The sequence below is a fragment of the Nerophis lumbriciformis genome, linkage group LG11 (genome assembly GCF_033978685.3).
Source record: "Nerophis lumbriciformis linkage group LG11, RoL_Nlum_v2.1, whole genome shotgun sequence".
Lineage (NCBI taxonomy): Eukaryota > Metazoa > Chordata > Actinopteri > Syngnathiformes > Syngnathidae > Nerophis > Nerophis lumbriciformis.
The window spans coordinates 8,648,725-8,661,770 of NC_084558.2; the positions used below are offsets into that span (position 1 = coordinate 8,648,725).

At 38.9% G+C, this 13,046-nt stretch overlaps 2 protein-coding genes across 5 annotated transcripts in view; one reads left to right on the forward strand and one right to left on the reverse strand.

Annotated features, from left to right (window-relative positions):
- The first annotated feature begins 17 nt into the window (after positions 1-17).
- ndufaf8 (NADH:ubiquinone oxidoreductase complex assembly factor 8) lies at positions 18-2,593 on the forward strand. Its single transcript, XM_061967494.1, has 3 exons — positions 18-234; positions 2,272-2,382; positions 2,448-2,593. The coding sequence occupies exons 1-3, from the start codon at positions 154-156 to the stop codon at positions 2,466-2,468; spliced, it is 213 nt and encodes a 70-aa protein (XP_061823478.1). The 5' UTR covers positions 18-153; the 3' UTR covers positions 2,469-2,593.
- The window catches only part of slc38a10 (solute carrier family 38 member 10), a 39,401-nt gene continuing 28,894 nt past the window's right edge, over positions 2,540-13,046 (reverse strand). For 2 of the 4 annotated variants that reach the window (XM_061967484.2, XM_061967483.2), the window contains exons 16-18: positions 11,106-11,126; positions 10,445-10,585; positions 2,540-4,432 (exon numbers count right to left, since the gene is read on the reverse strand). In XM_061967484.2, coding sequence (XP_061823468.1) covers positions 3,252-4,432; positions 10,445-10,585; positions 11,106-11,126 — 1,343 coding nt within the window. In that variant the 3' untranslated portion in view covers positions 2,540-3,251. The remainder of the gene's footprint in view (positions 4,433-10,444; positions 10,586-11,105; positions 11,127-13,046) is intronic. The other 2 variants (XM_061967485.2, XM_061967486.2) reach the window with 2 other exon arrangements.

Consider the following 13,046-nt stretch of genomic DNA (forward strand, 5'->3'; position numbering starts at 1 on the left):
CAAATTGTGCAGCGTAACACAATGGCGCTGTCCATACAGCACAAAATGTTGTCTTCTAACTCCTGATTTATTCACTTTTCCTCCTCTTTAGAAAGGCTCCTGACACATTAAAACATCGAGGACCTGCATATAGTTTCAGTTTTTGCCAGGACCATGTCTGGGTCAAATGTTTGGAATCGCACCCGGGAGAAATTAAGACGTTTTCCCGAAGTGTTTGCACAATGTTCGGAAGAGGTAAGCATGGAAAAATGTAGTGATTGTCATAATCAGTTAAATCAATTTTATAGGTCATGAATATTTTGCTTACTTGGACATCGTAGTAGTGGATAAATGCAGTGAAATGCAACGCAATCCATAGATCCATATTAAACAATCTTCCTATAATAACGTAAATAATTGACACTGTCAAGAGAGGTAGCCGGTTAACCCTGTAACACCCCTTGTTGTAAAATTACAACGTTACCTTTAACCATCCTAAAAAACAACCTGTTATATATGTTTTTATTTTTTTTACTACATTTACATAGTCATTGGGTCCTATTGTTCAGTCTCACAAGGCTATTGGATCGTACATTTGTTTATAAGTCACGCCTTCTGGCCATGAACTCTCACAACCTCTCAAGGTTTCCTTCGAACAAAATCTATTTGTTTCATTGGACTAGATTAACCAGATTCAAGTAATTAAAATGTCTTTTATATATTTTTTTGGTTGTTATTACAATGTCTAGAGCAGGGGTGCTCACACTTTTTCTGCAGGCGAGCTACTTTTCAATTGATCAAGTCGTGGGGATCTAAGTTAAAGTTAAAGTTAAAGTTAAAGTACCAATGATTGTCACACACACACTAGGTGTGGCGAAATTATTCTCTGCATTTGACCCATCACCCTTGATCACCCCCTGGGAGGTGAGGGGAGCAGTGGGCAGCAGCGGTGGCTGCGCCCGGGAATCATTTTGGTGATTTAACCCCCAATTCCAACCCTTGATGCTGAGTGCCAAGCAGGGAGGTAATGGGTCCCATTTTTATAGTCTTTGGTATGACTCGGCCGGGATTTGAACTCCCAACCTACCGATCTCAGGACGGACACTCTAACCACTAGGCCACTGAGTAGTGTGTACCTCATTCATATACAGGTAAAAGCCAGTAAATTAGAATATTTTGAAAAACTTGATTTATTTCAGTAATTGCATTCAAAAGGTGTAACTTGTACATTATATTTATTCATTGCACATAGACTGATGCATTCAAATGTTTATTTCATTTAATTTTGATGATTTGAAGTGGCAACAAATGAAAATCCAAAATTCCGTGTGTCACAAAATTAGAATATTACTTAAGGCTAATACAAAAAAGGGATTTTTAGAAATGTTGGCCAACTGAAAAGTATGAAAATGAAAAATATGAGCATGTACATTACTCAATACTTGGTTGGAGCTCCTTTTGCCTCAATTACTGTGTTAATGCGGCGTGGCATGGAGTCGATGAGTTTCTGGCACTGCTCAGGTGTTATGAGAGCCCAGGTTGCTCTGATAGTGGCCTTCAACTCTTCTGCGTTTTTGGGTCTGGCATTCTGCATCTTCCTTTTCACAATACCCCACAGATTTTCTATGGGGCTAAGGTCAGGGGAGTTGGCGGGCCAATTTAGAACAGAAATACCATGGTCCGTAAACCAGGCACGGGTAGATTTTGCGCTGTGTGCAGGCGCCAAGTCCTGTTGGAACTTGAAATCTCCATCTCCATAGAGCGGGTCAGCAGCAGGAAGCATGAAGTGCTCTAAAACTTGCTGGTAGACTGCTGCGTTGACCCTGGATCTCAGGAAACAGAGTGGACCGACACCAGCAGATGACATGGCACCCCAAACCATCACTGATGGTGGAAACTTTACACTAGACTTCAGGCAACGTGGATCCTGTGCCTCTCCTGTCTTCCTCCAGACTCTGGGACCTCGATTTCCAAAGGAAATGCAAAATTTGCATGGTTGGGTGATGGTTTGGGGTGCCATGTCATCTGCTGGCAGATTTCCAACAGCATGGCAACATAAGCTAATTCTGATTGGATACAAACTCTAACCTAAAAACAACAGCACTGGAAGGAGCATAATATGACATGAAAATAATAATTTTAGATATTTTGGGAAAGTAAAATAAAAATGACTTTTATCTTATGATTATGATTTCTGGTTATATTAGGCCAGCAGAGAAGGCCTTGCTGGCCCTGACGGCACACCACTGAATTTCACTAATACATTTATGGTACCATGCGTTTGTACTTTAGGCAACTGCTTATGGCAAATGTGTGGCAGCTACTACAACAAGCAAACAAGAACTGAAGAAGGACCTTTGTGCTAAAGAATTTGCAGCATTGAGAACATGCTTTTCAAATGCGGTATGTGCCAAATGCATATTGTTATTGCTGGTTGGAAAAAATGATGACGCTTTGTTTTGTTACAGGCCAAGAAAACGGTGAAATGAATGGGGGGAAAAAAACAAACATGGGAAGTCAAGATGTTAAATGAATAACGCTGCAAGATCACAACTTTGACTGTGAATGAACTTTACATGTAGCCTTTATTGTCATGAAATTGCACATATAAAACAATGTCAATAGAAAAGTAGTAAGAAAATACATCTGTACAAAGGCAAAGCATGTGCTGACAAAATGATCTGCATCACATTCTTAATATTACACAGAATGTGTTTATATCTAAATACTACAATTCTACAGCAAGAAAAAAAAATGCTGCATGGTGCGATAATATATTACCTGAAAGCTCCAGCACTATGTTGAATTGAGACACATAAAGACCAAAAAACAAAAAACAAAACCTGTGTAAGGAGCATTATTCCACATTTACAGTACACCTTACACCTTAACTTAATGGAGGAAAACAAGTGAGCAGAAAGTAAATACAAATAAAAGGTGAAGACATTTAAGTGACTCATGATATTCATTAGGTATTCACACTTAATAGAATGTATTTGCATTTATTTATGTACATTTTAACAATCTAATAATCTCTTCAATTGTCCAACACATGACAAAAATAAGTTAATATGTACAAACTCTTTTGTTTTTTTTCAAAAGCATTTTGGTCATTATTTCAAAGGAAGGTATCATCTCGATTCAACCATTGTCCAACAATAGTATTGGGATTTCTTTGTAACAAATGTGAAGGCAGTAGCGAAGATAAGGCAACAAAGTCTCCAGGATTTATTTGGAGGGTGTACAGGTAGAAGTGTAAAAGAGAATATGTGTTATTTCATCTCCTTATCCTCAGCGGTCTGCTTAATCTGCCGTGAGTGCATCATGGCCCCAGCGAGCAGCTTCTCCTCCAGGGCTACATGCAGGTCGCTGCCCCCTAAGTCCAGCAGGGGCTCCAGCCCTTGCACTGCCCTGGGCACCTCGGGCATCTTCAGACCCTCCACGGCCCTGCGCCTCCGCTTTAAATCCATCTCTCCCTCGTCCCTCGCTCTCTCGTGGGAGCCCTGAGGGTGAGCCTGGGCTTTGACGGCCCCTTCCTCGGCACCCTCTCTGGGGTCCGCCTGAGCAGCAACGTTCTCTTTGAGGTCTCGTCCTCCTTTCTTCAAAGCTTCACTGTCTTCTCTCTGAGCCTCCTGTGCAGCGTTTTGGACTTCCAGGTCTCGCTCCAGTAGGGCTAACCTCTCCTGCGCCTTCTTTTTTTCCCTCTCAACTATTTCATTGTCTGCTTTCTTAATCTCCTGCTGGCGTCTCTCCTTGGCAGCCTTCTCCTGTGCTAATACCTCTTTTAGTGCCTTCTCTTTCTCCATTTTTTCTCTCTTCTCCCTTTCCTGTCGTTCCTTTTCCACCCGGGCCTGTACCTCATCCTCTATCTTTTCTCTCTCAAGTCTCTCTTGCTCTGCGGCCAGCTTTTCCTGTGCTTCTCTCTCCTTTTGTTCTTTTTCTAATCTTTCTGCTTTCTTGTTTTCCAACTCTCGTTCTCTGGCCATCTTTTCCTTCAGCTCCTTATCAAGTTGTTCTTGTTCCAGTCTAACCCGGACCTCATTGTCCTTCTCTCTTTGTTTCATGTTCTCTTTTTCCTCATCCATCTTGTGCTCCTCATCTTTAAGATGGGCTACCTTTTCATTTTGGGCTACAGGCTGATGGCCCTCAGGTATGTTCCTCATTAAGGGCACTCCTCTCGCCCCAAGCTCACTCTGCTGATGGGACTCAGCTTTGGGCACATCTGGGTTGTTTTCTTTGTAAGCTGCTGGATCATTCAATATTGCTGCCTCTGCTCCCTTGTTCTCAGCCTGACCTGCATTCTGGACCACAACATGTGGGTCGGTGACAACAGCTTGCTGAGCCTCGGCTCCTGCTGCATCCTTGACGTCTGCGGCCAGTTCCGACTCTCTGGGCTTTACCGCTCCTCCTTCTGCCTCCTCCTCGTGTTCCTGGAGGCCTTTCTCCGGCTCACCTTTAATAGCATTTGTTGAATAAATATCTTGTTGCACAGGTTTAGAATCCTAAGCACACATTATGGACAAAAGTACCAAGACATTTGTTAACAAGGGTTGCAACGATTGACTAGTTTAACTTTTAACCTTGATTAAAAATGTCACGGTGGTTTATTCGCAAAGACTCAACTACATCAAGTGTTTCAGTCCTTCTCACTCGCTATAAACAAACATAATGCTGGCACGTTATCTTCGGCACAACCTGCACGAAACGAAAACAAAGTTGCTTATACACCCCTATTGACAAGACACTTTAGTATTCTACATTAGCTTAAAAATGGGAGCAGGCAAAGCAATGAATTGTTTCCGTCCTCCAAAAAGGCTGAAATCGGCAGCAAGGGGACATTTTGGGTTCCTCAAAAACGACCAAGGAGTCATTGAAGAAGACGACTCACCCATTTACAAAACCAATCCTGCCAAAAGAAGGTCACAACTAAACGGTTCAATACATTCAATATGGTGTAGCTTTACACGTGAAAGTAAAAGGTAATACATACCGTACTAACTGAATATGTTAGTAGTGAGTTATTTAATGAAGAACTGAGTTGGTATGGAGTTCAATATAAAGGTGTCACATACAATCAGTAGCTTAGCATTGAGTCAATATAGTGTAAACAAGTAGCAACAGGTACTCCTGTCCAGGGCTTTATTTAGCGACCATTTAACATTAGAGATTGCTTCTTCCTGTCTGTGTTAAATAAACTATAGGCATTGTAAGTTAATATAGCAAGTGTAAAACACTAACATATCAGGAGCTTGTAAAATAATCACTATACCGTGGGCTCTAATTATGTGCATTTTAGTTAACACATTGATTATTAAAAAATAATCAATATTCACAGATGACAGTTATAATTCCTATTTTAATAATACAATTATTAATTAATTAATATATTATACATTTTGTTTATATTGATTCTTTTTTTACTGGTATTATTTGATTACGATCAGTCCGACAGTAATAAATACCACAGCCACATCTCTAAGCAATGTGATTTCCTGAATTATTTTGTTGTAAAAATAATCAATTCAAAATAATCAAGAAAATCGAGATTATTACTCAGACGGTATTCGGACAGTCAAAATATGTAATCGTTGCATCTCTATTGTTGAATTGATTGATTGATTGAAACTTTTATTAGTAGATTGCACAGTGCAGTACATATTCCGTACAATTGACCACTAAATGGTAACACCCGAATAACTGTGGCCTATTACTACTCCTGTTTATTTCTATTATGTACGGTGGTTGTTATCAATAATAAATGGCGATAAGCATGTCTGTATGAAGTACAGTTGCTTGTGCATTAACAATGTGTGTGCTTAAGTAGGGATCAGAGCATTAGTCAAACTGGATTTGAGATGTCGGTAGTAGTACGGCAAGCCTTAAATTGTGAAGTATATGTCTGCCCTTAATTCTTTAATTTATATTCTTTCTTCAGCAAGACATGTGGACAATTCCATGCTTCCGACTTTAAGGGAACTGTTTGTCGTCTTTCATTATTAATTCCTCTGATATTTATTCTTAAACTGTGGTACACAAAGAATCACTTGAATAAAGTACAGTGTTTTATTTTCCTATATTTAAACACAGTGTTACTGTTCAAACTGTGTAATGTTAGTGTCCACAAATATTAAATGTTTGTTCAAATAAAACATCTGCCTTGTTTTTAAGGATTACATAGGCCCTATATGCTACTGTAATGTTGGTCATTATGGTGGTACTTGGAGAGCCAAGTGTTTGAGGTGGTACTTGGTGAAAAAAGTTTAAGAATTACTGCCCTAATACAATCTCACAAAAATGACTCCTCACATTTCAGCAACCATTTTTATTATGGTGTTATCCCCATTTATAACACCATAAGAATGAAACTTGAATATACTTTAAAGGAGAACTGCATTTTTTTTAATGTTGCTTATCGTTCACAATCATTATGAAAGACATGACGACGGATGTTATTTTTTTTGCATTCTAAATATTAAATACATTTGATCAAAAGTTTGCTTACAATGGAGCCTATGGGAGCCGTGCAATCCTGCCTACAAAGCCCTTAAATAAACATCCAAACACCTACACTGAGGTTTTATATACATGATGTAAGTATATATGTAATGTAGTAATGGGCACATTTTTAATAACATTTAATATTTACCTATTTTGATCATTTTAAGCATTAATTTAAAAAACGCATCACAACGTTTGCTTTTTTCCTTCTTCATCACTGATTATTACACACTGCAGACTTAATGAGAGCCAACAAACATAAAAAACATCACTTACTCTTAAGGTCTGCTGTCATTAGGATGCCGACTGCTGGGATGTTCATATATTCCCATTTAGATGAAAAATGTCTCATAATCCTCACAAATAAACGGGGTGGGGGGCAGGGGAAAAACACGTGTCTTTTTGTGTCGTCTTCGCCAGTTCCGGGTCCTAAATGGCTGTTAAAGTGTACCAACTTGTCGGAATACCTACTCAGACGTCTCATGTCCGGGTGAAATGCATGATTTATGATCTAAAATAAACTTACAGGGAGCGAGGAAGCAGCAGAACACTTGATGTAAACAAAAGGACACAGGAAAGTGTCAACGGCGCTGCTATAAATAGTTTGTCTGCGTTAAAGCTTATAATAACAATATCAGTAATACTTGGTTAATATTCAAATCACAAAATGTAAATGGAGTATTGTTGGCAGTTTTTGAATGGTTATTTATTGGATTTTATGGGCGAAATAGAGGAGCTCCCATTGGCTCCGCTGTAAGCGGACTTATATTTACCTTTATTTACAACTTAGAATGCTTTTTTTTTTTTTAATCGTTCCGTCGTCATGTATACACTGCAAAAACTGAAATCTAAGTAAGATGAAATATCTCAAATAAGGGTGATATTTGCTTATATTCTGTCTGATAAGTTAATTCTTCTCACTAAGCAGATTTTATGTTAGAGTGTTTTACTTGTTTTAAGGGTTTTGGTCCTAAATTATTTCAGTAAGATATTACAGCTTGTTGCTGAGATTTTATGACCTATATTGCGTAAAACATGCTTGAAACTAGAATATCAACTATTGCAAAGCTGTGTCATCAACACTCACAAGTATAAAAGTACTTTTTTAAAGTAGTAATGTCTTATTTCAAGCATGAAAAAAAAAATCATGGCTTTGACACAATTGTGTCTCATATTAAAACAGATGACAGCCAAATGGACTTTACTGTTTTATTTTCAATGAAATAATAGAAAATATGTACTCATATAGTAGTACAGTTGTTATTAGTGAGAATATACTTATTTTAAGGTATTTTTGGGTTCATTGAGGTTAGCTAATTTGACTTGTTTTGGAAAGTCTTGACAAGCCAAATTTTCTTGTTCTATTGGCAGATAATTTTGCTTAGTTCAAATAAAATACCCCTAATTTTTGTATTTTTTTTCTTGTTTTTGAACACTGACTTTTTGCAGTGTAATCATTGTGAACGGTAGGCAAAATTCCCAAAAAAGTGCAGTTCTCCTTTAAAGTAGTCAGTGTGCATCTCAGCAGTATAGTTTTACTATCCACTAAAAAGATTAAGTGGTGGTGGTGTGGGTGTCATGGTCTGGGGCTGCATTAGTCCTGGGGAGCCTAAGTTCATTGGGGAAAAAATGTATTCCAAGTTTTCAACATGTACTGTGAAGTTCTGACAGCTTTGCATTTAGGAGGAGTGGAAGAGGATTCCAGTAATAACGTGTGCCGCTTTAGTCAATTCTATGTCCAAGAGGATTAATGCAGTGCTAGATAACAATGGTGCTTACACTAAATATTGTGTACTAAATAGTGTTCTCATTTGTGCTGTTTACAAAACGATAGCTATGCGCTCAGTCAGTTTCAGTGGATAGTACAAACCCCGTTTCCATATGAGTTGGGAAATTGTGTTACATGTAAATATAAACGGAATACAATGATTTGTAAATCATTTTCAACCCATATTCAGTTGAATATGCTACAAAGACAACATATTTGATGTTCAGACGGATAAACATTTTTTTTTTTTTGCAAATAATCATTAACTTTAGAATTTGATGCCAGCAACACGTGAGAAAGAAGTTGGGAAAGGTGGCAATAAATACTGATAAAGTTGAGGAATGCTCATCAAACACTTATTTGGAACATCCCACAGGTGTGCAGGCTAATTGGGAACAGGTGGGTGCCATGATCGGGTAGAAAAACAGCTTCCCAAAAAATGCTCAGTCTTTCACAAGAAAGGATGGGGCGAGGTACACCCCTTTGTCCACAACTGCGTGAGCAAATAGTCAAACAGTTTAAGAACAACGTTTCTCAAAGTGCAATTGCAAGACATTTTGGGATTTCAACATCTACGGTCCATAATATCATCAAAAGGTTCAGAGAATCTGGAGAAATCACTCCACGTAAGCGGCATGGCCGGAAACCAACATTGAATGACCGTGACCTTCGATCCCTCAGACGGCACTGTATCAAAAACCGACATCAATCTCTAAAGGATATCACCACATGGGCTCAGGAACACTTCAGAAAACCACTGTCACTAAATACAGTTTGTCGCTACATCTGTAAGTGCAAGTTAAAGCTCTACTATGCAAAGCGAAAGCCATTTATCAACAACATCCAGAAACGCCACCGGCTTCTCTGGGCCCGAGATCATCTAAGATGGACTCATGCAAAGTGGAAAAGTGTTCTGTGGTCTGACGAGTCCACATTTCAAATTGTTTTTGAAAATATTCGACATCGTGTCATCCAGACCAAAGGGGAAGCGAACCATCCAGACTGTTATCGACGCAAAGTTCAAAAGCCAGCATCTGTGATGGTATGGGGGTGCATTAGTGCCCAAGACATGGGTAACTTACGCATCTGTGAAGGCACCATTAATGCTGAAAGGTACATACAGGTTTTGGAACAACATATGCTGCCATCTAAGCGTCATCTTTTTCCCGGACGCCCCTGCTTATTTCAGCAAGACAATGCCAAGTCACATTCAGCACGTGTTATAATAGCGGGGCTTCGTAAAAAAAGAGTGCGGGTACTTTCCTGGCACGCCTGCAGTCCAGACCTGTCTCCCATTGAAAATGTGTGGCGCATTATGAAGCTTAAAATACGACAGCGGACCCCGGACTGTTGAACGACTGAAGCTCTACATAAAACAAGAATGAGGTAGCGACTTGTCCAGGGTGTACCCCGCCTTCCGCCCGATTGTAGCTGAGATAGGCTCCAGCGCCCCCCGTGACCCCAAAGGGAATAAGCAGTAGAAAATGGATGGATGGATGGATGGGAAAGAATTCCACTTTCAAAGCTTCAACAATTAGTTTCCTCAGTTCCCAATCGTTTATTGAGTCTTGTTAAAAGAAAAGGTGACGTAACACAGTGGTGAACATGCCCTTTCCCAACTACTTTGGCACGTGTTGTAGCCATGAAATTCTAAGTTAATTATTATTTGCAAAAAAAATTAAAAGTTTATGAGTTGGATTGGCAACACTAAATTGGCCCTAGTGTGTGAATGTGGGTGTGAATGTTGTCTGTCTTTGCCCTGCCATGAGGTGGCGACTTGTCCAGGGTGTACCCCGCCTTCCGCCCTATTGTAGCTGAGATAGGCTCCAGCGCCCCCCGTGACCCGAAAGGGAATAAGCGGTAGAAAATGGATGGATGGATGGAGTTTGAACATCAAATATCTTGTGTTTGTAGTGCATTCAACTGAATATGGGTTGAAAAGGATTTGCAAATCATTGTATTCCGTTTATATTTACATCTAACATAATTTCCCAACTCATATGGAAACGGGGTTTGTAAATCTATACTGCATCCTAAGCAGTGCACAGACTACCCTTTAGTTGTATACATTTTATGTGTATTGTGCTGAAATATGAGGAGCGTGCTCCCATTTGTGACATACAGTAGGTGTCCCAATACTTTGGTGCATACCTACGATCTCCTATTGTGAAATAAAAATCTGCAAAGTAGGATACATACCACCTGGTTGTTTTTGGTGGATTTCCTTGTGCTGTTCTTCTATGACTGCCAGAAGCTTCTCCTGCTGGTCAAGAAGTCTCTTCTGTTGCTCCTGTTGCTCCTTGATGACCTGCAGAAGGACTGCGTGATCCAGCTGGCCCTCTACAGCAAAGGACAAGGACAGCGCAAAACATTCATTGGACAGATAAGGAAACTGTAGAAATGACAGATGAAATGGAACTTTAGTTAAATATTGCTGTAATCATTATGTCATAACAAAATTAGCCTATGTACTTTTGAGTGGTATTAATCGAACAAGAGAGTATTTTCATTGGGGTAATTAGATTATACGGAACATGAAAGGAGAATAATATAAAACAGCTCTCAGTATGATGCAAACTATTACCAAAATAATAAACATATTGTTAACTTAAAACAACATTGACAGAATAAATCAAAATAGAGCATTATTATATTTGTAAAGACAGCAGTATAGGTGTAATTATGTGATACCTAACACAAATAAATGGAAGCACATGGCTCTAAACTAGTTATAATAACTATGTTAGTCAAGTGACACAAAGTTATACAAGTATTATATTAATGCAATTAATATATCCATGAACAAACAAATTATTGTGAGTTAGAGACATTTTAGTAAAGAACGAGAGGGACGTCATACCTGCGACCAGCTTTTTTATCACTGCAATCCGGCAGAGAACAGAAGAGAAAAGAGGTAAGAATGTAGTGGGAGAAGCGATAGCACATGAAGTCCACAAAAGAATAGGAAAGTGCCAACAGAACAAAAACAAAAAACAAGCGTGTATTCAGCCATTTGGGAAAGTCAGAAAAAGAGGCTCTCCTTCAATGCAAACAACTACTGTCCTTAAAAAAGCACAAGCAAGAAAGGATTTAAAGCAATGATAAAAACAGGCAATGTGATGTTAAAAAAAGCAAGGACATTCTTGATTGCACTAGATAATGTCATTGATGATGCTTATGTGTTGCTTGGCTGCAACTTCCCTTCAAATGCATGTTTTAACATAATAAAAAGGCCTGGTTTTAATTCATACCCTAACATTCAAACACTGGGTACATCTGCACCCTCTGATGACTTCAAGGATGTACCTAAAGTTGTGGCCAGTCATGCTTAATCACAATAAGATATGACAGGGGTCTCTAACTGTCATCACTATAAGCTACTTTGGCAAAAAGATGGTAGAGAGCTATTTGTGTTTTATTTGGATGAATGTCAACATTTAAAATGCTTTTTTTTCTTTTTTCTTTTTACAAAGCAGAACTCCACTCAAACATGACGGTCATTATCTTTATGCTATTTTGTTGTCATTTGTCATAAAATTAACAGTTGGAAAAAACAAAAATAGTAGGAGTTGAAGTAAATAGTCTATGACCCTTTGGCAAGCGACCCGTTGGAGACCCCTGATACTGTGCATACGGCAAGTATTCACAGCGCTTCAAATTTTCCACATTTTGTTATGTTCCTAAATGGAATAATTTAAATACAATTACAATAATAAATAATAATATTTTGTTCTCCAAATTCTATACACAATATCCCATAATGAAAATGTGAAAAAAGTTTTAATTTTGCACATTTAAAAAAAATAAAAAAAATCACACGTTCATAAGTATTCACAGCCTTTGCTCAATACTCGGTTGATGTACCTTTGGAAGCAATTACAGCCTCAAGTCTTTTTGAATACGATGCCACAAACTTGGCACACCTTTCTTTGGGCAGTTTCACCCATTACTCTCTGCAGGACCTCTTAAGCTCCATCATGTTGGATGGGAAGTGTTGGTTTTCTTTAAGGATGTCCAACCCTCTATCCTGACAAGTCTCCCAGTTCCTGCTGCTGAAAAACATCCCCACAGCATGATGCTGCCACCACCCTGCTTCACTGCAGGGAAAGTATTGGCCTGGTTATGAGCGGTGTCTGGTTTCCTCGAATATGATGCCTGACATTCATGCCCAAGACTTCATTCAATCTTTGTCTCATCAGACCAGAGAATTTTGTTTCTCATGGCTCGAGAGTCTTTTAGGTGCATTTTGGAAAACGTTTCACTAAGAAATGGCTTCAGTCTGGCCGTTATACCATACAAGCATGATTTGTGGATTGCTGCAGAGATGGTTGTCCTTCTGGAAGGTTCTCCTGTCTCCACAGAGGAATGTTGTAGCTCTGACAGAGTGACCATTGGGTTCTTGGTCACCTCCCTGACTAGACTAAGATGAATGCAGCAATGTACAGACACATCCTGAATGAAAACCAACACTTCCCATCCAACCTGATGGACCGTGAAAGGTGCTGCAAAGTGGAATGGATGAAACCGCCCAAACATAGTTGTACCAAGCTTGTGGGATCGTATTCAAAAAGACTTGAGGCTGTAGTTGCTAAAGGCTGTGAATACTTATGTACATGTGATTTATTTATTTATTTTTAATACATTTTCAAAATCAAATAAAAAATGTTTCACATTGTCATTATGGGGTATTTTCTGTAGAATGTTAAACACAAAAGTGGATTTATTCCATTAGAGGCTGTAACACAACAAAATGTGGAAAAAGTGAAGTGGTGTGAATACTTTCTGGTTGTACTGTATATAA